At 42.6% G+C, this 26,939-nt stretch overlaps 1 protein-coding gene across 1 annotated transcript in view; it reads left to right on the top strand.

Moving 5' to 3' along the window:
- The first annotated feature begins 8,291 nt into the window (after positions 1-8,291).
- l(2)k01209 (lethal (2) k01209) overlaps positions 8,292-26,939 on the top strand; it is a 331,401-nt gene continuing 312,753 nt past the window's right edge. The window contains exon 1 of the mRNA XM_067139775.2: positions 8,292-8,391. Within this exon, the coding sequence (XP_066995876.1) occupies positions 8,352-8,391 (40 nt within the window). The 5' untranslated portion in view covers positions 8,292-8,351. The remainder of the gene's footprint in view (positions 8,392-26,939) is intronic.

Below are 26,939 nucleotides of genomic sequence, written 5' to 3' on the forward strand. Positions count from 1 at the left end.
TTTTCTACCTGAAATTAATGTAAGTCTAAAATTAGTATGAGCAATGCATATTCTAAAACAATGGATATTGCGTCAGCATTTTCCCACGAGGTCATTGACCCCTGGCAAGGTCATTGACCCCCATGACGTCACGGCCACGTGCTATTGTTTACAAACAAGGCCACGTGCTCGTGACAGCTGTCATCTTGACAGACCCTAACCTCACTTTTCGAGCGGCTAACCTCACTGCTGCCATCTTGACAGGTCCTAACCTACTTTTTGGCCACATGGGCGCGGGATTTGAAGAAGTGAACGTGGCTAACCTCACTACTGTCATCTTGACAGGTCCTAATCACGTGCACTTATTTGGCGCCGAATTTGAATAAGTGCGCAGGGCTAACCTCACAGCCGTCATTCTGACAGGTCCTAACCATGTTCACTTGTTTGGCGCGGAATTTTGAATAAGAGAACGACCCCTAACCCCACTGCTGTCACCTTGACGGGACTTAGCCACGTGCTTTTGACAGGCTGAATTTTGAAAAAGTGAACGACTCTAACCTCACTGCTGTCATCTTGAAGAGACTTAGCCACGTGCTTTTTGACAAGTAAGTGGCGTGGAATTTTGAGAAATAGAACGATCCCTAACTTCACTGCTGTCACCTTGATGGAACTTAGCCACGTGCTTTTGAAAAAGGGAACGATCCTAACCTCGCAACTGTTATCTTAACAGGGACTTAGCCACGTTGACTGGGGGCGCAACTACACAGAACATAGTTTTACGGCTAGATGCCCTTCCCAACGCCATCTTGTCAGATCTACTTCTCGACACCATCTTGGAGGGGCATAACATCACAGGGTCCTAGTTTTAGGGCGCGGAATTTTCAAAAAGAGAACGATCCTTACCTCACAACTGTTATCTTTACAGGGACTTAGCCACGTCGACTGGGGCCTAACTACACAGAACCTCGTTTTACGGCTAGATGCCCTTCCCAACGCCATCTTGCCATATCCCCTTCTCGACAACATCTTGTAGGGGCATAACCTCACAGGGTCCTAGTTTCAAGGTTAGATGCCCTTCCCGACACTACTTTTGAGGGGCCTATCCTCAGAGGACCCCAGTTTTAAGGCTAGCTGCCCTTCTCGACATACCCCTTCCCGACAGTATCTTGGAGGACCTAACCGCAGAAGAGACGCTAGTTTTAAGGCTAGCTGCCCTTCTCGACATGCCCCTTCCCTGACACCATCTTGGAGGTACATATCGTCAGAGACCCTAGTTTTAAGGCGAGCCGCCCTTCTCGACATATCCCTTCCCGACACCACCTTGGAGGGGCCTAACCTCAGAGGACTCTAGTTTTAAGGCTAGCTGCCCTTCTCGACATGCCCCTTCCCCGTCACCATCTTAGAGGGGCCTATCCTCAGAGGACCCCAGTTTTAAGGCTAGCTGCCCTACTCGACATGCACCTTCTCCCTATCGTCTGTCCCTAGACGTCTTCCCTCCTCCTCCTCCGGATGCCCTTTATAACGCATGTTTAGTTCGATAAGGAGAGGGAGGTCACGCTATGACGTCGTCGGATGGAGACGTAAAGCCTTCAGCAGATAACGCAGATAAGATAAAATGAATAATGTAATGTTCGGCTCCATGACTAAATGGTTAGCGTGCTGGCCTTTGGTCACAGGGGTCCCGGGTTCGATTCCCGGCGGGGTCGGGAATTTTAACCATAATTGGTTAAATTCGCAGGCACGGGGGCTGGGTGTATTTGTCGTCTTCATCATCATTTCATCCTCATCATGACGGGCAGGTCACCTAAGGGCGTCGAATTAAAAGACCTGCATTTGGCGAGCCAAACTTGTCCTCGGACACTCCCGGCACTAAAAGCCATACGCCATTTTATTTTATTTTTTATTTTTTAATAATGTAACGAACAATAAAATGTACATCTACTTCTACGGCTTTCAAACAAATACAATTAAAGAGCTATCTGATATCGATCCCCGGTTTAGTTTGCAAATAATAACGGATGAGAGGATCAGATTAAATAATTTAATAAATTATCATTACATGTTAACTATACATTAATAACACCTATTACTCCGTTTTGCTGCAGATATACTTACGTTATTGTTATAATATTAAACTCGTAAGCATGGTGTAGTGTACCGTCGCCATATTGCTGAAGGCTTTACGTCTCCATCCGACGACGTCATAGCGTGACCTGCCTCTCCTTATCGAACTAAGCATGTCGACAGAGCACAAGCAGGTTCAATACTGTTACAGTGGACAGGATATGCATTGTGCTGTGCCCTCTACTAAGAGCAGGATGACAACGATTTCGTGTTATCTTACCTTACTCATAAATTACAAATAAACATGTATTTTTTGTAATAAACAGTTACATGCATGGATTCGAATACTAAAACTGAACAGCAAATTACCTCACTCCTTATTTCGCGAGCTCACAAACATATAGTCACTGTAACAGAATAAAGAAAAAAATCTCTATTTCAGTTATAGATTCGATCCCTGTACTCTCTGTTGATTGCGGAAAATAAAAAAATATCTATTGCATGCATCACATTGTCACCGTAACAGAAAAAATAGATATTAAAGACATGGGATTCGAACCTTGAGTTCTTTGTTTAATGTTAGAAAGGAAATCTGAAACTACCTTACTCCTTATTTCGCGAGCTGTCTACACATGATTCAATGCACAAACACATAGTTACCGTAACGGAATAAAAAATTAAAAAATACTATTACATGTATGGAATCGAATACTGGAACTTTCTGTTGTGTAGTAAAAAACAATGTGTAAGATAACAACAGACTATACATGTTAACAAACGTACTGCATTTAGTAAAGAAACTTCACCACTTCTCATTTTCACGAGACCGGGCGAGTTGGCCGTGCGGTTAGGAGCGCGCAGCTGTGAACTCGCATCCGGGAGATCGTGGGTTTGAATCCCACTGTCGGCAGCCCTGAACATGGTTTTCCGTGGTTTCCCACCAGGCAAATGCTGGAGCTGTACCTTACTTAAGGCCACGGCCGCTTCCTTCCTATTCCCATCGTCGCCATAAGACCTATCTGTGTCGGTGCGACGTAAAGCAAAATAGCATTTTCACTAGTACACTTCTTTAGTGTTATACGCGCACGCAGACATTTAATTTTGCTTGCACTCTCTAACGTAAAAAAACACAAGACGCAAAATACGGAAGTGATTGATTGATACATGTCCGCCTCTGTGGTGCAGTGGTTAGTGTGGTTAGCTGCCACCCCCGGAGGTCCGGGTTCGATTCCCGGCTCTGCCACGAAATTTGAAAAGTGGTACGAGGGCTGGAACGGGGTCCACTCAGCCTCGGGAGGTCAAATGAGTAGAGGTGGGTTCGATTCCCACCTCAGCCATCCTGGAAGTGGTTTACCGTGGTTTCCCACTTCTCCTCCGTGCAAATGCCGGGATGATACCTAACTTAAGGCCACGGCCGCTTCCTTCCCACTTTCTTGCCTGTCCCATCCAATCTTCCATTCCCTCCACAAGGCCCCTATTCAGCATAGCAGGTGAGGCCGCCTGGGCGAGGTACTGGTCATACTCCCCAGTTGTATCCCCCGACGAAGAGTCTGAAGCTCCAGGACACTGCCCTTGAGGCGGTAGAGGTGGGATTCCTCTCTGAGTCCGAGGGAAAAACCGAACTTGGAGGGTAATCAGATCAAGAAGAAGAAGAAGAAGAAGAAGAGAATTGATTGATACATAAAATATTTGTGAGACAAGCAAATGCTGTGAGCTAGCCCTTACACACGTACACACGCAGAAGATCCGGTTTGGCTGCAGGATTTTGCTTTTCTCGCAGACATCAGCGAAAAGTTAACTATCCTTAACTTGGAGCTTCAAGGTAAGGATAAAGATATAGGCGGAACAATTTCTGACGTTGCTTTATTCTCGAACTGTGGGAATAAATCTCATCCTGGGTATATAAAAAAACTTTGCCTGTATGAAACAAACCCTCGAAAAGCAAGGCTCTTGAACGCCTCTTTACAACAGCAAACAATACGTTGTAATTCTTCCAGATTTAATAAGTCAATTCATCAAACGTTTCCAAGATTTCAAATGAATTTCAAATGCAGCACAGTTAGTGAAATCGCATTTTATAGAGATTGATGCAGAAGAGTTCACTACTTGCGTCATGGCGCATTTTGATTTCCAAGAAGGCAATACTGTAATGGAGTTGGAACTGATTGATTTTCTAAATGATTTATCTGTAAAATAGCTTTCTTCAAGATCTGAAAATATTTGGCCTCTCGATCCTAAAGAAGAATACCCAATTCTGGTCCAGGTTGCTCTCAAGGTGAAGGCAATGTTCAGCTTTATATGTCTGGGAGAGGCTTCTTTTTCCGGTATACCGAGCTCGATAGCTGCAGTCGCTTAAGTTCGGCCAGTATCCAGTAATCGGGAGATAGGGGGTTCGAGCCCCACTGTCGGCAGCCCTGAAGATGGTTTTCCGTGGTTTCCCATTTTCACACCAGGCAAATGCCGGGGCTATACCTTAAATAAGGCCACAGCCGCTTCCTTCCAATTCCTAGACCTTTCCTATCCCATCGTCGCCATAAGGCATATCTGTGTCGGTGCGACGTAAAACCAATAGCAAAAAACAAAAAAAAACAAAGTGCCATCGTTCTCATTAAAGTTAATAAGTCTGATAAAAACTATATGTTCTTACATTTGCAATTTATTACTAAATATACTTCAATGTATTTCTTATGAAGAATTCAATTTCAATGTATTTTTCGTATATACAGTATAATAATGGCGTATGGCCTCCGGAGAGGCCTGGTGCAGGTCTTTTTCTAGTAGACGGCCTATTAGGCGACCTGCTTGTCTGTGAAGATGAGGGCCCTACCTAGGATGATTTCTAATGTTGAATACACCACACACACCCATCCCCCGAGCCATTGGAATTAACCAATTAAGGTTAAAATCCCCGACCCGGCCGGGAATCGAACCCGGGACCCTCTGAACCGAAAGCCGGTACGTTGACCATTCAGCCAACGAGTCGAGCGTATATACAGTATAATTAATATTATTTTCATATTTATTAGAATTGTAAGATTTTTTAAACTTATTTCTGTCCTAGTTTCTTTTGGTAGCTCACAGTAGGATTTAAAAACGGTACGATAGTTCAGAAACTTCATAAGTTTGGCGACCTTTCCAGTTTTATGGACAGCCTTTATTCCCCACAAGATGTACGTCAATGACTGAATGTAGTAATGTGACAGCACGTGCCGTACCTTCGTTAACAATGTCATACACACACCTGCGTAAGTGGTGCTTCATTTCATATGCCGCTTGATTATCCGCACGTTCACGCCGTATCCGCACGTTCACGCCGTAGCCCCACGTCAGACTCTGCCTTCGGTCACGTGATTGCTCGAGCTGCTTCGGACAGGCTGGAACCTCAGCGGGTATCGGTTCGGCTCGATCCCATTCGAACACGGGTGTCGTTTACCCATCACTAATTGCTATACAGGGTAGCTCGCTCTTCCAAACTCGGAATACGATCTATGCCACTTTTTACTACGGCTAGGGAGCACTCCAGTCTACACTTCGTACCCTAGCCGTGACAACAAAGCATAATCAGGCCAAGACACCAAACTGGAAGTCGGCCTCCCACCACTATGCCCAACTTTATCCTACCTGGCGTAGATCTTGCCTACACAGACGAAGTTCTGTTCCGATACCTGAAAAATGAAGGCATCCCGATTATAAACCTCCGGAGAATACATCAGAACTACGTACCTACTGACCGGGTACTCATCCAACTTTCTTCGGAACGAGCTGTCCAAACAGCAATAAGATATGGAATTTTCATCAACGCCAAGCCGCACTACGCCGAGCCCTGCCCACCCCACTTGGAAAACGACTTCGGACCGGACCCGGGAACCAAGCCACCTTGCCAGCCACCACCAATAAGGACACCATATATCCCACCACCCCAGCCATCAACCCATCCGCTCACTACCCTAGTCACTACCATTACTACCACCATGGCTACTACTCCCGCCCGCAGCTCTCCCTATACCCCTATAACCACTACCACCATGACCCACTCCTCCCCTATTATGATGTCCCCCGCCACCCTCCCCAACCCAACCCGGCCAACGACAGAAGAAGCAGCCCACAATACCACCATGGACACAGAAAGACCACCGTAACCGCCACCAGCTCCCGAGTCCGAGTCCGAGCCCAATAGAACAACCCCGCATCCACCAGCATCAGAACCTTACACCAGCTGCGTCATTAGAGGAGTGAATCCAGCCATCCCACCAGAACTAATAACCCAGGAACTTCAACGAACAGGACTCCAGCCGAAGAAAGTAAGCAGAATCCATAACGCAACAGGACCAACCTATATGGTAAGACTACAACTCCAGCTCCCCGAAGAAACTCACCGCCTGATTGAAAATGGAATCCAGCTCTTCGGGAAGCACCATCGGGTGGAAGCATCACGCTCCCCTCCGCAAAAACCCATCCACCCCAAACGAAACCCTTCACAGAACCATACCCGTCTCGCTCCGCGTCCCAACTCATATAACAACTCCCAGCTCCTTCTACTACTTCTCACCTCCCTAGCCAATATCACCTCCTTCTACCAACAAATCATCCCTCTATTCCTTCCAAATAATCGCACCCCCATTAGAATATAAGTCAATGTATGTAATCCAGCCAATGGATGTAAACCTTTAAAAGCCAATTAATGTATGTAAACCATGATAAGAAAATCAATAAAAAGCAAAAGAACAGACACTGCACCTTAGCCAAGAGGCCAATCCCTCACATCACCAAACTATAAGCTCCTTCCCCTTTTATCATCCAACACATCCAAACCCCCAAACCCCGCCAAATCTCCTGGCCAGAGAGAAGGCGTAACCTTTTAGGTGGCCCGCCCCTTCCTTTCGGGAAGGGGAATGAAAACATCCCCCTTTGGTCCTTGGTCTTATAAACCCAGACCGTCCAACGGCGTTTTTACTTTCACAGACCTAAGCAGCTGTACGGGAAGCGCGCATAGTTCTTGACCTTGCAAGGAGCGTGCACGTGCCAGTCTGAATCTCAGTTGTTAACATGGTGAGACAGTTATCATTGCAAAAGCGTATTTGCGTACGTAAAAATTATTTTAAGTACGCGTCGGCTCGAGGGGGACGCAATGCATTTGTTCAACAATTTCTTGGTGATGTCGAGAATATATGTAGTAATACATACACGAATTTTTAGCCTTGTCCATAATATTCCTGGGATTCGAACCCACTATCTCCCGGATGCAGGCTCACAGACGCGCGCCCCTCGCCCGGTATGAAATACAAAAAGATCAGATTTTAAAATGCAAATTTTACCTTTTGTTTTTTGGTACTAATATAAAGTTCTTATTTTTCTTCTTAATCTGTTTACCCTCCAGGGTTGGTTTTTCCCTCGGACTCAGGGAGGGATCCCACCTCTACTGCCTCAAGGGCAGTGTCCTGGAGCTTCAGACTCTGGGTCGGGGGATACAACTGGGGAGGATGACCAGTACGTCGCCCAGGAGGCCTCACTTGCGATGCTGAACAGGGGCTTTGCGGGGGATGGGAAGATTGGAAGGAAGCGGCCGTGGCCTTAAGCTAGGTACCATCCCGGCATTTGCCTGGAGGAGAAGTGGGAAACCACGAAACACCACTTCCAGGATGGCTGAAATGGGAATCGAACCCACCTCTACTCTACTCAGTTGACTTCAGTTGTCTGAGTGGGCCCCGTTCCAGCCCTCGTACTACTTCTCAAATTTCGTGGCAGAGCCGGGAATCGAACCCGGGCCACTGGAGATGGCAGCTAATCACACTAACCACTACAACATAGAGGCGGACACAAAGGTACACATTAAAAAAGTATGAAAAACCAAACGGGATACAAAGAAATAAAGTTACATTCTGTTTTAAACGCAGCATCTGCCGATCCGTTGAGGCAGGCCCTATATTGCGTATCTTCTTCTCCTTAATATTTTGATGGGCGTCGCTAATGCAGTTTACTCAGCCACTAATCCTATATTACTACAACAAAAACTATGGAGGATACATGTAAACAATGTTAAACTGCCATGACTTACGGTGGTCCTGTGCACCAGTGCACCAGCTGGTACCAGTCACACAGGAGAATCCTGGCGCGACCTTGGCCATCGCAAAATTCGCGTCACTCTTCACGTGTAGGTAGTTTGGTATTTCACCGTTGGCAATCCCCATGCGGCCTGACGGCTATATAGCAAGGTAGAAGTTACCTGTTATTGTTGAGCGCCGACCGGTACTTTGAGTTCACAAGCCAGTTCAGTGCGTTGTAATACGGGACGCTACTGTCAAGTGTGAATGATACTGCTACAAGCTGACACAACTACAATACAGACCAGTGAGTAAATAGGACCTGCTTTCAGCTTATGATATCTTCCCCTTCCCCGACAGCAGACATCTTAAAAGTGAGATTTTGAGATATAATCGAGGATATATAGCATAGTTCTTTCTCTGTCTATTTCTATACCAAGATATCTTGTATTTTAGTTTTACCCCGAGAACAATCCCTTAGTGTTTTCTTAATGTATTTCGCGAATTACAACGATAGGTCTTAGCGTTGAACTATGGCAGCAAACTGTCTGATGGATGCTGCCTTCAGCCTGTTCGAGCCATGGGGCAGTTTCTTTTCCCCATTTGAACTCTCCGAAGATAGTATCTAGCAAAGCAATATTAAGGCGGAATATAATAGTATCATTATATTATATTATATGTACCTCCGTTTCTGTTAACACAAAATATCTTAGTTTCCTAAATACATATGTATTTACATAGAAATCCCATCCTTTATGGAACTTACTGTATCCCATTTTGCATGCTTTTTATTCGTATTTTACAGCCTTACTGACAAACTCTGCGAACTTTACATGTTTCTTAATCCCGTGACTGACTGTTTTCTTCTATTCCTGTTTGGTATTGGGAGGTCTTAAGCTTCTTTAAGACAGGGCCATTTTTTCCCCTGGGCATCTTTTATCCCGGTTTAGTATTGTGATGCCTTAGCTTCTTTACTGTATTTTCAAACTGATCCGGTTTTCCTCTGGATAACTTCTATCTCTGTTGGTAATGCGAGATCTTAGCTTCTTTATTTGCAAACTGATCCATTTCTGATCAAGAAAATTAGATAAGGTAAAAATGATAAAGTGCACGTAATGCTTTTACTTTATTACTGTTTTTTGGGGGGCCGATAACCTCGATGTTAGGCCCCTTTAAACAGCAAGCATCATCATCATCATCATTACTGTTTTTGTTAAAGCAGGGAAAACAGCAGTGGTGAACTTATGTAGATTTCCTCAATGGAAAATTAACTTACAGTAAACATGATTGTGTTCTGAGTATACATACGTAAAGTATCTTGATAATATTTACTCATAGAAACGCTTCTTCAAATACTCAATTTTAGGTACTGAGTAAAAACTACCTAAGTAAAGGTTTTCACTAACATACAAATAAGTGAATACTGCCCGTGCAAAATAACATAAAGTGGCATGTGTATTTTTGCTCAATCAAAATGATTATTTATTTCTGCACTTTTGATCTGGTGATATCTTCTAAGACTTGTGTTAGGAGACGAATTTTTACTCGGTGATCGAGCAAACGAAATGCTATTACTTTCCACGTGAGCCTAATAGTAAGTAAAATTGGCTTTGAGCTCTTTTACCCGAATGCGACGGAATCTCAGTACTACTTATTTCTTATAGTAATCCCTGTACCTTCATTTTAGTCATTTGATCTCTAATAATAAAAGGGTCTTCTTCTGGTCGTGCACCAATTCATGCTGGCACAATTACAGTTAATAATACTGTATGCTGATCTAATTCGTGTTAATGGAATTACAATTACAATTGATACTGTCGATACAAAATGGTAATGGATATGACTAATATTATCACCCCTTTTTTTTTTTTTTTTTTAGTGGGAATTGAGCATATGCAAAGAGGATGTAACTGGCGTTACTAAAGGGTTAGTCGGGATGAAATTCTCTGGATCTGCTAGTATGGATGGTTAGTGAAGGATCAAAAGTGAAAACAAGTAGCGACGATTCGGAATTAAAGTGGCGGGGGCGGGGGTTTAGCGTGATTAGCTGCCATCCCCGGAGGACCGGGTTCGATTCCCGGCTCTGCCACGAAATTTGAAAAGTGGTACGGGGGCTGGAACGGGGTCCACTCAGCCTCGGGAGGTCAACTGAGTAGAGGTGGGTTCGATTCCTACCTCAGCCATCTTGGAAGTGGTTTTCCGTGGTTTTACACTTCTCCTTCAGGCAAATGCCGGGATGGTACCTAACTTAAGGCCTTAACTTAACTAACTTAACTCTTCCTTGTCTATCCCTTCCAATCCCCCCGCAAGGCCCCTGTTCAGTATAGCAGGTGAGGCCGCCTGGGCGAGGTACTGGTCATTCTCCCCAGTTGTATCCCCCGACCCAGAGTCTGAAGCTCCAGGACACTGCCCTTGAGGTGGGATCCCTGAGTCCGAGGGAAAAACCGACCCTGGAGGGTAAACAGATTAAGAAGAAGAAGAAGAAGAAGAAGAAGAAGAAATAAAATCAAGGAAATAATTATTTGATAAGACAACAGCGATTCCTATAATTCCTAGTTTCAGGCGGATAAAATTGAATAAACATGTAATGTTTTCCCCACAAAGCGTGGGGGGGGGGGGCTGCTTACTTAAATGATAAGTACGGTTGGATGGGAATTTTATCGAAGTCTTTTTAATCCTGAAGGACTATTTGATACAGTAAAAATAGTAAGTGGATTATCAACAATCGCGCAATACAAGCTTGTTTTAAAATTATTATTATTATTATTATTATTATTATTATTATTATTATTATTATTATTATTATTATTATTATTATTATTATTATTATTATTATTATTATTGTAGGCTAATAACGAACGATGAGAGGTAAGGAAGAAAGGAAAAAACGAAATAGGAGAACAATGGCTGCTCCACCTGGGACTATCTGCCATCGCTGCGGCAAGTTGTCTTTCCCGTATTGGGCTGTTCAATCACCTACGGACTCGCAGATGAAAGAGGAGTTCTGTTTGGAAGACCAACCTACTCGTTTACGAGTGTTTGCTCTTGTATTGTAGAGATGCTGGCCCCACGGTGTTGGTATAGCGTGCCTTCCTCTTACTCGGGGTCGCAGGATTCGATTTCCGGCAAGGTCAGGAATTTTTACCTAGATCAGAGGGCTGGTCCAGTTGCTACCTGACGGTGAGATAGCGGCCGAATGGATTCGTCGTGCCGACCGTGCACCACCTCGTAATTTGCAGGCCTTCGGGCTGGGCAGTGGTCACTTGGTAGGCCATGGCCCTTCAAGGCTGTTGTACCATGGGGTTTGGTTATTGTGGTAGACATAATGCTGCATATTGCTGCTGCGCTTGGAAAACCTGTTATCTGAATCTTGTCGGAGAAACATTGGCTTGTAACACATGATATTCAGAATCAGAATTCTTTGAAAAATGTGCACAATATTCACGCTTATGCAACAGAGCGTTCTTTTTAGCCAAAGCTGTACTTTACAATATTTCGCATAGTGTGTATATCTTATCTATAATGCGTGATCAAAAAGTTTCCATTTGAAGGCATTGCTGCAGCGGATATGCAACGTAGCGCGACTCCGATGCGGGTAGATAAACACGGACATGTAGGCAAAGGGATTAGTGTGGCAGTCTTGTCGTGCCGTGGTGCGTGCGTTAAATGCGGCCACGAGAACTATGGCGATGGTTATTGCCAAATGCGTCCAAACAGGACCAACGTGCTGCTATTCTGTTCTTGGCTACCGAAGGACAAATACCGGTGGACATCCATCGGAGAATGAAGACACTGTATGGGGCAGCATGTCTGTCGAAAACCACCGTTGTGGAATGGTGCACCAAGTTCCGTGTGGACGCGTTTCGACGCAAGACGCCGTTCGATCTGGGAGGCCAGCCTAACACATTGCCGACAACGAGTGGGAGACACTCGAACACCCGCCCTATAAATAGGGTCTCTCTCATAAACGCAGACCGTCCAACGGCGTTTTTACTCTCGGAGTCCTTAGCAGCTGCACGGGAGTTGACTTTGTAATGAGTGTGCACGTGTTCGATCTAGCCAATCAGAATCCCAGCTGTTAACATGGTGAGACAGTTATCATTGCAGCACCGTATTTCCGTATGTAAAAGTTATTTTAAGTACGAGTCGGCTCGATGCCTTTATTCAGCAATTTCCTGGTGAAGTGCCACCTTCATGAGCACAGATTCACGTAATTGTAAATAAATTTGAAACTGCTGGGTCAGTGCTCAATAAAAAAACATTCGCGCACACGAACAGTTTTGACAGAGGAAAAGCTAGATGACATTGGTGCGAATCATGAACGGTCACCAAATAAATCACTCACAAAATTAGCACAAGTAGGGGTTTCGGTTTCTCCTACACACAGAGCTACAAAGCTGTTACATATCAAACCATACAGGTTTAAACGGGCCAATTGTTTAAAATCTGCTGATCTAGCCACAAGAGTGAGATACTTTGAGTGGCATCTTGCATCATTGAATGATAGTTTATTCGACCCACAGCTTGTGTTCTTTTCGGATGAGGCCTGGTTTCACCTTAATGATCGTGTGAACAGTCATAACTCTCGCTGTTGTATGCAGAAAATCGTAATGGTGTTTATGAAGTACCTCATTTTGAAGGATGACAAATTCGACATCTGTTATAAGGTAAAATTTCATATAAGATTGTACACACGCTTACAGCTCCGTGGCTCAGGCAGCAACGCGCCGGCCTCTCACCGCTGGGTTCCGTGGTTCAGATCCCGGTCACGCCATGTGTGATTTGTGCTGGACAAAGCGGATGCGGGACAAGTTTTTCTACTGGTACTCCGCTTTTCTCTGTCATATTTCATTCCAGCAACACTCTCCAATGTCATTTTCATCTGTCATTCATTAATCATTGCCCCAGAGATGTGCGACAGGCTCCGGCAGCCGGCACAATTCCCATCCTCGCCGCTAGATGGGGGCTTCATTCATCCTATTCCCGACCCGGTCGAATGACTGGAAGCAGGCTGTGGATTTTTTACAGGCTTAAAGCAGGGCGGCCGCGCGTGACTAAAGTTGGGCTGAGGCAGCTGCCGTAGCGCAAACACCGTGCGCTCGGTCCGGATTTATAAGAGAGACCCTTGCGCCCGGTGGTTGACTTCCACGCAACAGCACTTTTCTTTCCATTTTAGAGAGTATTCTCCGTAGAGCAATTTGGTATCAACGTGTGTGATTAAAGATGTTTAAAATAATCGTACCACTAACTTGGTACTCGATGCAATAATAATATAATAATAATAATAGGAATATAATTAATCTTTTACATCTAACTTATAATAAATAATGCGTTTTGATGTAATATAGACTAGTGTATTATTTCCTTGTCTCTTTTGAGAAATCCGCTCCTTGTTTGTTGTTTTAGTCGGCAGTCCTGAAGATGGTTTTCCGTGGTTTCCCATTTTCACACCAGGCAAATGCTGGGGCTGTACCTTAATCAAGGCCACGGCCGCTTCCTTCCAACTCCTAGGCCTTTCCTATCCCATCGTCGCCATAAGACCTATCTGTGTCGATGCGACGTAAAGCCCGTAGCAAAAAAATGTTGTTTTAGTTCTGGATCGACTCGACTCTCTTCCCATTTTTTGTTATTGAATTTAATTTATCCACCATGTGTATTTGAATGGCAGCATCTGCAAAATTTTAACTATGCGGAGGTGAACTGTTAAAATGACAAAGCTCTATTGAAACATATTTTGTATTATAGTTATTTTTAGTAGAGATCTTTGTAGTAGGTACGGTAGTAGTTTTTGAAGCTGGAATGTCAGCAGAAGAAAGAAATCGGCATAGTCTAAGTTTAGGATCGACTGGTTGACATTATCAATTCAGCAAAATTACAAATCCAGTTTCTGCAGGATCGAAGAATGTTCAAACCAAACTACAGGAAGACAAACACCGGTATCCTCAAAGTGCAACGAACATGTTTAGATTGAAATGATCCGAGCACAACTATTGTGCTTGTTTCTAGGGGCTTAAAGTGCAACTGATGTACTACGGTCGCTCAAATAAGCAATGAGAGCATGGTATTGCACTAATTACAGTGCTTGTTGTGGGTTTGTATTCACATGGGAGGTGAATTGCTTTTCAAACAGTCTGATAATGTAGGCCTACTAAACGCAAAGAATGTACAATACCAGGTACTTATTCCTTTTTTGAGACTATACATTCCAGCGTTTTCACAACTTAGTTCAATAACTTCGGGACCGGGCGAGTTGGCCGTGCTGTTAGAGGCACACCGCTGTGAACTTGCAATCGGGAGATATTGACCTGTCTAAAGCATTTGATAGGGTGGATCATGGGAGACTACTGGCAAAAATGAGTGCAATTGGACTAGACAAAAGAGTGACTGAATGGGTTGCTATATTTCTAGAAAATAGATCTCAGAGAATTAGAGTAGGCAAAGCTTTATCTGACCCTGTAATAATTAAGAGGGGAATTCCTCAAGGCAGTATTATTGGACCTTTATGTTTTCTGATATAGGTATATAAATGATATGAGTAAAGGAGTGGAATCGGAGGTAAGGCTTTTTGCGGATGATGTTATTCTCTATAGAGTGATAAATAAGTTACAAGATTGTGAGCAACTGCAACGTGACCTCGAAAATGTTGCGAGATGGACAGCAGGCAATGGTATGTTGATAAACGGGGTTAAAAGTCAGGTTGTGAGTTTCACAAATAGGAAAAGTCCTCTCAGTTTTAATTACTGCGTTGATGGGGTGAAAGTTCCTTTTGGGGATCATTGTAAGTATCTAGGTGTTAATATAAGGAAAGATCTTCATTGGGGTAATCACATAAATGAGATTGTAAATAAAGGGTACAGATCTCTGCACATGGTTATGAGGGTGTTTAGGGGTTGTAGTAAGGACGTAAAGGAGAGTGCATATAAGTCTCTGGTAAGACCCCAACTAGAGTATGGTTCTAGTGTATGGGACCCTCACCAGGATTACCTGATTCAAGAACTCGAAAAAATCCAAAGAAAAGCAGCTCGATTTGTTCTGGGTGATTTCCGACAAAAGAGTAGCGTTACAAAAATGTTGCAATGTTTGAGTTGGGAAGAATGAGAGAAAGAAGAAGAGCTGCTCGACTAAGTGGTATGTTACAAGTAACTATTCTCATTTTGGTTCCATATTGAAGTTGACGTATGTCTCAAATATTATTACAATATTATAAGTCCACCTGTTCAATACAATACAATATGATCCACTATTTCATATGGTCAAAATTTTTTTAAATAACTGACAGTGATTTTACCATCTTGGATTCAAACTTGGGAATTGAAGAAACATCCCCCTTTGATGATTGTGTTTACACTCAAGGCCATCACAGTCTTAATGATATTATAAAAAAAGGATCCATTTTAGTTTTAAACTCTCAAAATTTCATGTTTAATCACGTTTTAATCTTCAAAACTGTTAATTTACTCTCTTTTAACATACTTTGGTGCATTATCGTTGTTTTAGATGTTATTGTATAATGTTTTATGAAATCATTTTTCAACATTTTAACCTATAATTTATAAGATTAGAATGACTCTGTATGTATTATTTTTAAGATTGATAGAGGCTGATGATGCCCGTAAGGAGGGTGAAACATGTACCATTGACTTTTATGTATTATGTATAAAAAATTTTGACCATATGAAATAGTGGATCATATTGTGTTGTATTGAACAGGTGGACTTATAATATTGTAATAATATTTGAGACATAAGTGGTATGTTCCGAGCTGTCAGCGGAGAGATGGCGTGGAATGACATTAGTAGACGAATAAGTTTGAATGGCGTTTATAAAAGTAGGAAAGATCACAATATGAAGATAAAGTTGGAATTCAAGAGGACAAACTGGGGCAAATATTCATTTATAGGAAGGGGAGTTAGGGATTGGAATAACTTACCAAGGGAGATGTTCAATAAATTTCCAATTTCTTTGAAATCATTTAGGAAAAGGCTAGGAAAGCAACAGATAGGGAATCTGCCACCTGGGCGACTGCCCTAAATGCAGATCAGTATTGATTGAGCCCCACTGTCGGCAGCCCTGAAGATGGTTTTCCGTGGTTTCCCATTTTCACGCCAGGAAAATGCTGGGGCTGTACCTTAATTAAAGCCACAGCCGCTTCCTTCACAATCCTAGGACTTTCTTGTCCTGTCCCATAAGACTTAATGTGTTGGTGCAACATGAAACATTTTAAAAACTTTGAGGATATAAACGGCATGACTACAGTAGGCCTGTTGAGCCAGATCTTCGGTAATACCAATATAGTTGGTCCGTTCATCAGTTGGTAAATAGCACACATACCAAGACGCATGGCTAGTGCATACTGTGGAGGCCACTGCGTAGGCTACTTGGAGCCACCGGCAGTGCCAGTGCACTATGAGAGACTTTGTCTCATTTTCAAAAATTGATGCCTGCCTGGCCATCCCATAGGGGACCTGAAGTATTTGTTCTGAATGAGTAAATTTATAATACCAATATAGTTGATCTGTTATTGGACATTATAAATTTGAAAATGAGACAAAGTCTCTCATAGTGCATTGGAACTGCTGGTGGCTCCAAGTAGCCTACACAGTGGTCTCCACAGTTTGCACTAACCATGTGTCTTGGTAGGTGTGCTATTTACCAACTGATGAGCCCAAATTAGCACACTGAGGTGAAACGCTGGCAACCAGGAATGAGTTACCTGGAAAATTTTTTGATGTCCAATAACAGACCATTTATATTGGTATTATAAATTTACTCGTTCGGAACAAATATTTCAGGTTCCGTATGGAAATCAACATCTTTATCATCTGATGGCCAGGCAGGCATCAATTTTTGAAAATGCGACAGTATCTCATAGTGCATTGGCACTGACGGTGGTTCCATGTAGCCTATGCAGTGGCCTCCACAGTATGCACTAGCAATGCATCTTGGTATGTGTGCTATTTACCAACTCGTGAACCAATCTTAGCACACTAGGGCGAAACGCTGGCAACCAGGAATGAGTTAGCTGGAAAATTCAGAATGTCCAATAACGGACCATTTATATTGGTATTATAAATTTACTCATTCGGAACAAATCTTTCAGGTTCCCTGTGGGAATCAACACCTTTATCAATCAGATCTTGGGTGTTAAACTGGTCATTTACGTACGAGACTGGTGATTGCTAAAACTCATCCTATTTGTGATGGCTACGTGTCCTAGAGGGGGATTTTTTAAATATACAATTGGCTTTACTTCACACCGACACAGATAGGTGTTAATGGTGACGATGGGACAGGAAAGGGCTAGGAGTAGGAAAAAGGCAACCGTAGACTTAATTAAAGTACAGCCCCAGCATTTGCCTGGTAGAAAACTGGGAAACCATGGAAAACCATCTTCAGGGCTACTGACAGTGGGGTTCGACTTCACCATCTCCCGAATGAAAGCTCAAAGCTGCATGTTCCTAACTGCACAACCAACTTGCTCGGTAAGGGGAATCCAGATCTGGTGAGAAAGCTGGCAGAAGTAGTCATCCTTTTAGGTGCTGAAATGGGTGCTATGAGTATTTATTTCTTTACAGTTCTCTATTTTCGACAAATATCAATCCTTACAAAGGGCGCTGTTGCCAGAATTGTTATAAGACTTGTAAAATGTAACTTGCAAAGCTTTCCAGTAAAACACACTATTTCAATGTAAATGATGACACTATAACATACCTCTAATTTAATACTCACTATTAAACAAAGAATGACATGTTTCGTTCTACAAGAACATCATCAGATTCTAGAATGAAACATGTCATTCTTTGTTTCATAGAGTGTCTCTTCTGACAGGTATGTTATAATATTATAATTTATGTTGAAATTCTTTTTTTGACTGACTGGAAAGCTTTTTAAGTCACATTTAATTACGTCGACACTGAAAAATATGGCTTTCTTCTTAACAAAGTAAGAATTGTAAGAGTTATGTGTTCCCCCTCCCCCCGTCATAATGTGTTGCCGCCTGTTGCTATTTCTTGATGGAAGCAGTACTTTTGCATCTGTCTCTTGGCACAGGCGAGAGCAAAATGTAACATCTACCAAAGTCCCAGTCTCATCCATGGCTGTGACAATATAGAAGCTGCTTGGGTGTGGGTGGTGCTGAGTAATGACATTTGGAGCACGACTAGTGTCCAAGTGTTATAAAAAGTGTTGCTCATAGGGTCATTCATGCTGAAATAGCACTTTTTGACTTAGTGAGGAGAGCAATGGCAATCTTCCTCATTCCTCATCTTGCCTACTATGCCTCATTTCTGCCCTGACATTTGTTTTTATGGTTTCCCTGTAATTACATGACCTTTGGTGATGCTATTTGAGGATCCAACCAACCTCTGGGCTGATGATTGGACAAAACAGTAACATGATCCTGCATAGATTTTCATTGCAAGACTCCGTAAGATCCTAAGCCCAAAGGCTGGTTGAACACCCAACAGGTCGACCATCAGGCGTCACTGATGAGGTGTATTAGGGAAATGAGGAGTGATGCACTTTTCCGTTGTTTGCAGTTTTCCGTTGTTTTCCTTACTGAGCCAGAAGGCATTTTTCATAAGTCTACCAAGGCCATTGAAATGTGTACACCAACCCTATGAGCAACACTTTCACACCATTCATCAGGAGGACTTCTATTTTGAGAATGGTGTTGCTAACAGCTCATAAATTACTTTTCCATAAAGTATGAAATCCTTTTCATTGTTTGAACATTTTATGTACCCAAAACCATATACAGGATTTACCTTTATCTGCTTCTCTTTGTCTAAAATTAGTGCTATTTTTACTAAACTGTTCATTGAAAAGTGCTTGACAGATTTTTGCAGTAACTGCTTGAGCCACACTGGAGGGTGAAGCCTCTCAGCTCGGGTCTACACTTCATGACTAATGTGAATGAGAGTAGGATACCTGTCCTGGACATGAAGTTTATCACTACACTTAAACAAAGTTTATCACTACACTTGTACTAAATTTAAAAATAAAAACTTTGTTCATGTGTGAATCTTGTCTAATAATCTGTTACTGAGATGTTCATGCTGGTGTATGTAGGTCTAGGAAACCTAAAATTACTGAAAAGTTTCATTTTTAATTTTGACTCCATTATTATTTCCATTCTTAAAGTGTATGACTTATGTTAGTATCTCATATGAAAGAATTTTTAATTATTTTTTCTAGAATAACACGTGCTCCATGCACTAAAGCTGCAACTTCAATAGCCATAAATTGATTATTTGATTATTTTAATATCCAAGGAACACTTTCTCTGCCTGTTCTTAAATACAGACTTGAAACTTCCTAATAACATTTATATTTTGTCATGCATTTGCTGAAATGGTACTGAAAAATTTGATATTAAGGAAAAACAAACAAGTAACAAAATGCATCCTTTGCTTTGACATCAGTCATTTCACTTTCAAGACAAGATATGGATGTAAAGTTAAATGTCTAACTTCAGTAGGTTCTGAGAAAATGTTCTTTGTGTGTTGCATAGTTTAACACTATATCCTCTTAATTGTCAAGATTTTGGAATACATTAAGAATGATACAGCATTAGCTACCGTAGAAGTGATCTTCCTTGCTTTCCCCACTACAGCTTTGGTATGGTGTCATCGTGAACATAGAAAGACTTACTCATTTCTGGTCATTTAATATGGACTTTCCATCAATCCTCTCCTGCATCTCGTTGTCCCGGCATAGCAGGGGTAGAAGGCAAAGTCTCCTTCCTCCAAGAGGTCTGCGAAAGCTGTACCCAAGCCGGCAGAGGCGGCATCGTTTACCGGGGCTGGGAATAAATCACCCAAACTATCTAAACAAGAAAAGAAAGTGGGGAAGAAGGATGCCCTTACCCTCCTGCGAATAGGGAAACATGCCCTCCATCCGAAGGTCTGCTTCAATGCCAGCAGATCTACTTGCTGGGAAATCTGCGCGCTTCCCTCATAGGAGGAAACCCCACTCCCGGAAAGTATCCGAAAAGCTCACGGCGTACATTACCTCATCCAGTGATGAGGTGATGCATGTCGAGCATCTATCTCCATTTTCGGATTATTGAGATCTTAGCGTAGGTTGGAAAGAGTCTCGCTGGTTAAAACCTAACACCATTTTAGCAGTCAACACTATGGTACTGTTACAGTTGAATTTTAACACTTATGACCAGGCTTTGGATAATTATGCACTTAAAGATGCTAAAATTTTTGTGCAAATATTCACTAAAAATTGTTAAAATATGTACTAAAAATTGTGTAATATGCATTAAAAACAAACCTATATCTGATATCAATTATATATTATAAGAAATGGATGCTACTCTTTAAACATCGCCAAAATAAAAAAGAATTGCATACCGTATCACAATAAAATGCTCCAGTTTGGCAATGAAATTCAAACTTCTTGATTACACTTAATCACTGCATGATGTAATAGATTTTGAAACACAAACTTGCACATATTTTTGCTTACAATGTCTTTGTACTCCAAAAACACACTCCCCACATCACATGGCACAATTGGAGCATACTCCAACTTGATGAAATCAGAGACTTCTAGTTCTTATTGTTTAGCTTAGCCAATGAGATGTTTGCTGAGACAAATGCTTTACACTGATCTTCATTGAATTTACTTTGTGCTGGTCTAGGCTTAAATTAAGCAGTGGTTACAAGAGGCTGGTGTTTGTGTTTCCAGCTTACCTCTTTCAATGTACTTTGTTTCATTGTTTGAAGATGTGTTTGAATGTGATACTTTTTAGTTGTGGTTACGACTGTGCTACAGTATTTGCAAAACAACATTTTTCTGTCAGTTGAAAAGTCATGAAACTCTAGTACATACACTTTCAATACTTCAACAACAGTTCTCTTCTCCTTAGGCATTATAAATAAAGTAGAATGAATACAGCTATTGAACGTATTATGAACCACAACCTGTTTCAACTCAACCAAAGGAAGGCTGAAAAGAACTAATTGTGCAAGAAAGGTAACTATTTACAAAATGAGAAAAAGACAAACCTGCTGTAAGGGAAATTCCAAGAATCAGTACCCACCTAATTGCATTGCACGTAGACAAAGCCATGGCCAGATGTAGAGCTGGTGTTGCTAAATTTACACACGCTGCTGACCTGTCAAAACAGCCTATCTGAGGGTAACCAGCACAGCTTAACACTTCAATTATTCAAATACATGTCAAATTTTCCAATAGTGTCCTCCAGAAGCTGATGTCTACACTCAAGACTAAAAATACTTTTGAAATATGCCCTGACTCAAGGAAAACCCCAAATATGCACCGTTAAGATAAAACTGCTTGAAATATGCAATTACACATGCAATATGCAAATGCATAATTATCCAAAGCCTGGTTACGACAAACATCTTGCTGAGATGCGCCAGCTAATAAGTCAGTTCATGGAGAGCATAGTTTGTATTGGAGAAACTACTTCATACTGCCCTGAGAAATTTTGGACTATACTCGACGGAATTGGGATTATGTCAACCGGACTTCCACTGGAATTAGTATTTTCACTTGTTCTGACATATAGCAAAGCGGTTCCATTAAGAATCCAGCTGGAGGCAGTAGCGGTACGTGTTTTCTTGCCTGTCATAATTACAGTCTGCAATGCTTATTTCACACCAGGCCAGCCCCTTAATATCAATGATGTAATTGATCTTGCATATCAGCTCCCACCTCTTTTCCTCTTATTAGGTGATTTTAACACACACAACCCATTATGGGGCTCGAAATGCCTTGCCCCAGAGGAAGGGAGTTGGAAGAGTTAATAGGAGAGCTGTAATTATGCATTTTGAATACGGTACAGAGGAATCAACACAATTCAGCATGGTACACGGTACCTTGTCCCGCATTGACATTAGTCTATGCAGTCGTGCTAATTCCCGTGCTTTGCACAATGACCTCTGTGACGGTCACCATTTCCCCATTATTCTTACTTTGTTGAAACAGAAATCAATCGAGTCTCCTCCCAGATGGACTCTTAAATGTGCTGATCGGCCAAAGGTCTTATCACTAGCTGCCTTTAATGATGCGAATAGCCAGAGTGTATACAACTATATAACTTATATCATAAAGGTTATTCTTTTGCTCCTGCTGTTGAGGAATCCATTCCATCTTTTTCTTTTTTGACTCCTCAACAAAAACTTGTTCCTTGGTGGAACAGAGAAATTGAAGCAGTTATAAAAGCAAGTCATGCTTACAAACGTTATCGTAAACAGCCTACTGTGCCCAGCCTGCCAACATTTTTTTTTTAACTTCGCAGTTATGCACGAGTTCTTATTCAATCGAGTAAGAAAGCTTCATGGGACAGATGTGTTGTCCATGATGTCACATACACAGTCATCTCAAGTGTGGACTAAACTTGGATGCATTTCAGGTGTGCAAGGATCATCCTTAGTACTGGAAATTTCCATTGCAGGCAGTATCGTTACTGATCCACCCATGGTTGCTAACCATCTAGAAAGTCATTTCACAGATGTATCTGGTTGCGGGAATTACCATTCAGTTTTCCTGGCTCTGAAGCGGGAGGCACAATGTCATCTTAGTTTTGCCACTCTAGCTTCAGAAGACTATAACATGCCCTTTACGGAACAATTTTTAAATACTTCACAGCAAGGTGCGAGTTCTTACTCGACCTTAGTGCTTTGCAAGGACACGGCTCCCAGATCATTACCAGGTGTTGAAACACCTCAATGAGGATAACTTCTTAACCTTCTTGGGGTGTACAACCGAATCTGGACAGAGGGTGAGTTTCTGTCATAGTGGAGAGAGGGAATAGCAATTCCTCTCCTCAAGCCTGACAAAGATCCTAAGTATGTAGGAAGTTGCAGACCTATTTCTCACTGTCTGTGTAAACTATATGAGAGGAGGTGAATCGCAGACTTGTGTTGTGTTTGGAGAAAGAGGACTTTTGTCAGAGTACCAATGTGCTTTCTGAGCTGCTCCCTCCGACACTGATCACTTGGTATGCCTGGAGAGTTCTATCCAGGATGAATTTCTCTGAAAACAGCACTTAATGGCTGTTTTCTTCAATTTAGAAAAGGCCCATGACACTGCGTGGTGATATGGCATCCTTTCAGTCCTGCATCAGTGGAATTTTCGAAAGAACTTGCTGGTATTTATTGCAAAAAAATTTTCCATCCATCTATTCCATGTAAGAGTAAGAAGGGCATATTTGCAGTATCGTGTTCAGGAAAATGGAGTCCCACAGGGGTCGGTTCTCAGTGTCACTCTGTTTGCGATTGTCATTAACGGTATTGTCACTGCTGCTGGTTCAGCGGTTATACAGTCGCTATATGTAGACTATTTTGCTGTGCATTGTAGCTCAAAGTATGGCAGTCGCAGAGCGACAATTAGAGCAACTTATTAGGAGAGTTTAGCAGTGGACCTTAGAACATGGCTTTCGGTTTTCAACTGCAAAGACCTCTGTTGTTCATTTCTGCTGGAAGTGCTCTTTTCATTCCTATCCTGAGCTTTATTTATGGGGTGTCACTCTTCCTGTAGTTGACACTTGCCCTGATTCCTTGGGCCCCTTTGCAATAGTAAATTATTGTGGGAGCCACACGTGCATCAGTTAAAAGCCAAGTACATTAAGAAACTGAATATTTCAAAATTTCTTAGTGGCATTACTTGGGGAGAGACCACATGGTGTTCCTATTATTTTACAGGGCACGTATTTGATCCAGGTTAAACTATGGCAGTGCAGCATGTGGATCAGCAAGGCAAAGCGTCCTTTTGAAACTGAAAAGCATTCACCACAGCAGAGTTAAGTTGGCAACAGGAGCATTCTGTACAAGACCCATTGCTAGCCTCCTCACTGAATATGGTATTCCACCTTTATCTGCCCTAACCTAACACACCACTTTGGTTCCCTTTCCTGTACACACTTTTCCCACGTGCCTGATAATTGAATCACCCATCCTCCTTACATGATCCCCTGCTCTCCTGGTCTCTCTTAACTTCCCTGACACCTACAGAACCCACTTCCTCCTCCTTTTTCTCCTCCCTCTCATTACCCTGTTCCACCTCCCTCTTCTTATCATCTACTCTATATTTCCTTTTCCTACTAGTCCCTTTCCTCTTACCCCATCCCTCTTCTGTAATTCTCTGATCCCCATCTTCCTTCTGCTGATCTACCTGCAGTGATTCATACAGATTCCTCACAGATATCTCTCCTGAGCCCACTGCCTTAGGAAAACCCTAGTACTCATTTTCCTTGACCTTAAGACATTAGCCCACCTGTCTTCCACAACTTCTCCCCTTCCTTTTTCTCCCTCTTGCCTACCTAATATATCCTTTACATTGACTGAGAGAGACCTGTCTTCATTTCTGTCCTCCGTTAAGTCTATCACCTTCAAACTCGCAATCTCTTCCCTAATCTTCCTTAGTTCCCACTCTCACCTCCAGTCCTTACATCTGCCTCTCTCTGACATTCTTTCCTCTCTTCAATGAAACTTGAAATATGTAAATTCCAATAAAAATAAAACAGCGTTATGTAATGTATGTATGTATGTACATTCATGTTCATAAAAACCAGAATATCTCGAAAGACTAGAGATATGAAGTTCATATTCACAGGACATGTGCATTAGTATGTTCTGAAGAAATTATTAGCATTTGAGCCATGTCGGCCCTCAGGTTTAAGGTCCACATCGATATCTCGGCACACCACCACCGACTGATAAAATGTGCCTGTGGCTCTTGTCGCTATAAACCGTAGGTAGTGGATCAGTGTGACTTGAGTAGACATTCAGGATGCCTTGCAGACATGTGAGAACCGAACTGTCAAATGAGCGAGTTTGAAAGAGGGCGCATTATTGGCATGAGAGGACGTGATGCATCCATCTGGGAAATTGCTGCTCGTGTGGGACGAAGTGTGTCGGCAGTGCAACCGGTGTGTACAGAATGGTTCACAGAAGGCTGTAGAACACGGGATGGGTCTGGTCGCACCGCGCAGACCACCCACCCGAGAAGATCAACACCTCATCCGAATGGCATTGCAGGACAGATCTGAGTCCTCCTCGGCTCTGGTGCAACAGTGGAACAGTGTAACGCATTGTACACCATCAGGAGTGACAGTCTGTCGCTGCTTATCACGGTCTGAGTTACTGGCATGTCGTTCGCTTCTCCGCCTACCTTTGACTAATGTGCATAAACATGCTAGACTGCAATGGTATATGGAACAACGTCACTGGGGATAGGAATGGCAGCAGATAGTGTCTTAGGATGAATTCAGTTTCTTTTTGTTTGAAAATGATGGCTGCAGTTTGGTTCGCCACAAACATGGGGAGAGGAATCGCATTGACTGCATTCACACAAGACGTATAGCGCCAACTCAAGGCCTTGTGATGTGGGGTGCCATTGGATACAACCACAAATCACAGTTGGTGCATGTCCGGCACATTGTGTCCAGTTTGACCTACGTGAATGACTTCCTGCGACCCGTAGTCATACCCTTTCTGCACAACACTTAGGTGCCATATTTCAGTAGGACAACGCACAACCTCATGTTGCTGCACAAACACATACCTTCTTGTCACAGGATGTCAGACTGTTGCCCTGGCCCGCCCAATCACCGGACTTGTCACAAATCGAAAATGTGTTGGAAATGGTGAAACGAATGGAAATTCTAAGTTCCCACGGAGTGAATTAGATTCTTTTCCACCAATAGAGCATATCAAAAATCAGATCAAAAATTAGATGGATGGCTTTTCCGGCATTTGCTCTATTAACCAGCGTTTCGTCTTAAGTCTGACACTAGACTCTTCAGAGTGGGAAGTGTCAGACCCTACCCACTGACGCTGGGGTGTATGCAGGTGAACTTATCAGAAGCTTATTTATGAAGCACAGTCTGACAACTGCATACGGGAGACAAAACTCCACAATGGAACCAATGCCCGCCTAGCAATTCCAAATGGAAATTCTAAGTTCCCATGGAGGGAATTAGATTCTTTTCCACTAATAGAGCATATCAAAAATTAGATGGATGGCTTTTCCGGCATTTGCTCTATTAACCAGCGTTTCGTCTTAGGTCTGACACTAGACTCTTCAGAGTGGGATGTGTCAGGCCCTACCCACTGACGCTGGGGTGTATGCAGGTGAACTTATCAGAAGCTTATTTATGAAGCACAGTCTGACAACTGCATACGGGAGACAAAACTCCACAATGGAACCAATGCCCGCCTAGCAATTCCAAATGGAAATTCTAAGTTCCCATGGAGGGAATTAGATTCTTTTCCACCAATAGAGCATATCAAAAATCAGATCAAAAATTAGATGGATGGCTTTTCCGGCATTTGCTCTATTAACCAGCGTTTCGTCTTAGGTCTGACACTAGACTCTTCAGAGTGGGATGTGTCAGACCCTACCCACTGACGCTGGGGTGTATGCAGGTGAACTTATCAGAAGCTTATTTATGAAGCACAGTCTGACAACTGCATACGGGAGACCCCAGCATACACCCCAGCGTCAGTGGGTAGGGTCTGACACATCCCACTCTGAAGAGTCTAGTGTCAGACCTAAGACGAAACGCTGGTTAATAGAGCAAATGCCGGAAAAGCCATCCATCTAATTTTTGATCTGATTAATGGTGAAACGACCGGAGCAGCGCTGTGACCCAATGCCAACCACCAAAGATGAACTGTGGAACCAAGTTAATGCAGCATGGAAAGCTATACACCAGGACGCCATTCGCGCCTTATACGAGTTCATGCCATCACACATGGAACAAGTTATCAATGCCCATGGAGGACCCAGTGCCTAGTAGGCAACAGGACACATGCTGAACCTAGGTGACTGAAATGCTAATTGTTTCTGCAGAACATACTTATGAATATGTCC

This window comes from Anabrus simplex, chromosome 2, assembly GCF_040414725.1.
Source record: "Anabrus simplex isolate iqAnaSimp1 chromosome 2, ASM4041472v1, whole genome shotgun sequence".
Taxonomy (NCBI): domain Eukaryota; kingdom Metazoa; phylum Arthropoda; class Insecta; order Orthoptera; family Tettigoniidae; genus Anabrus; species Anabrus simplex.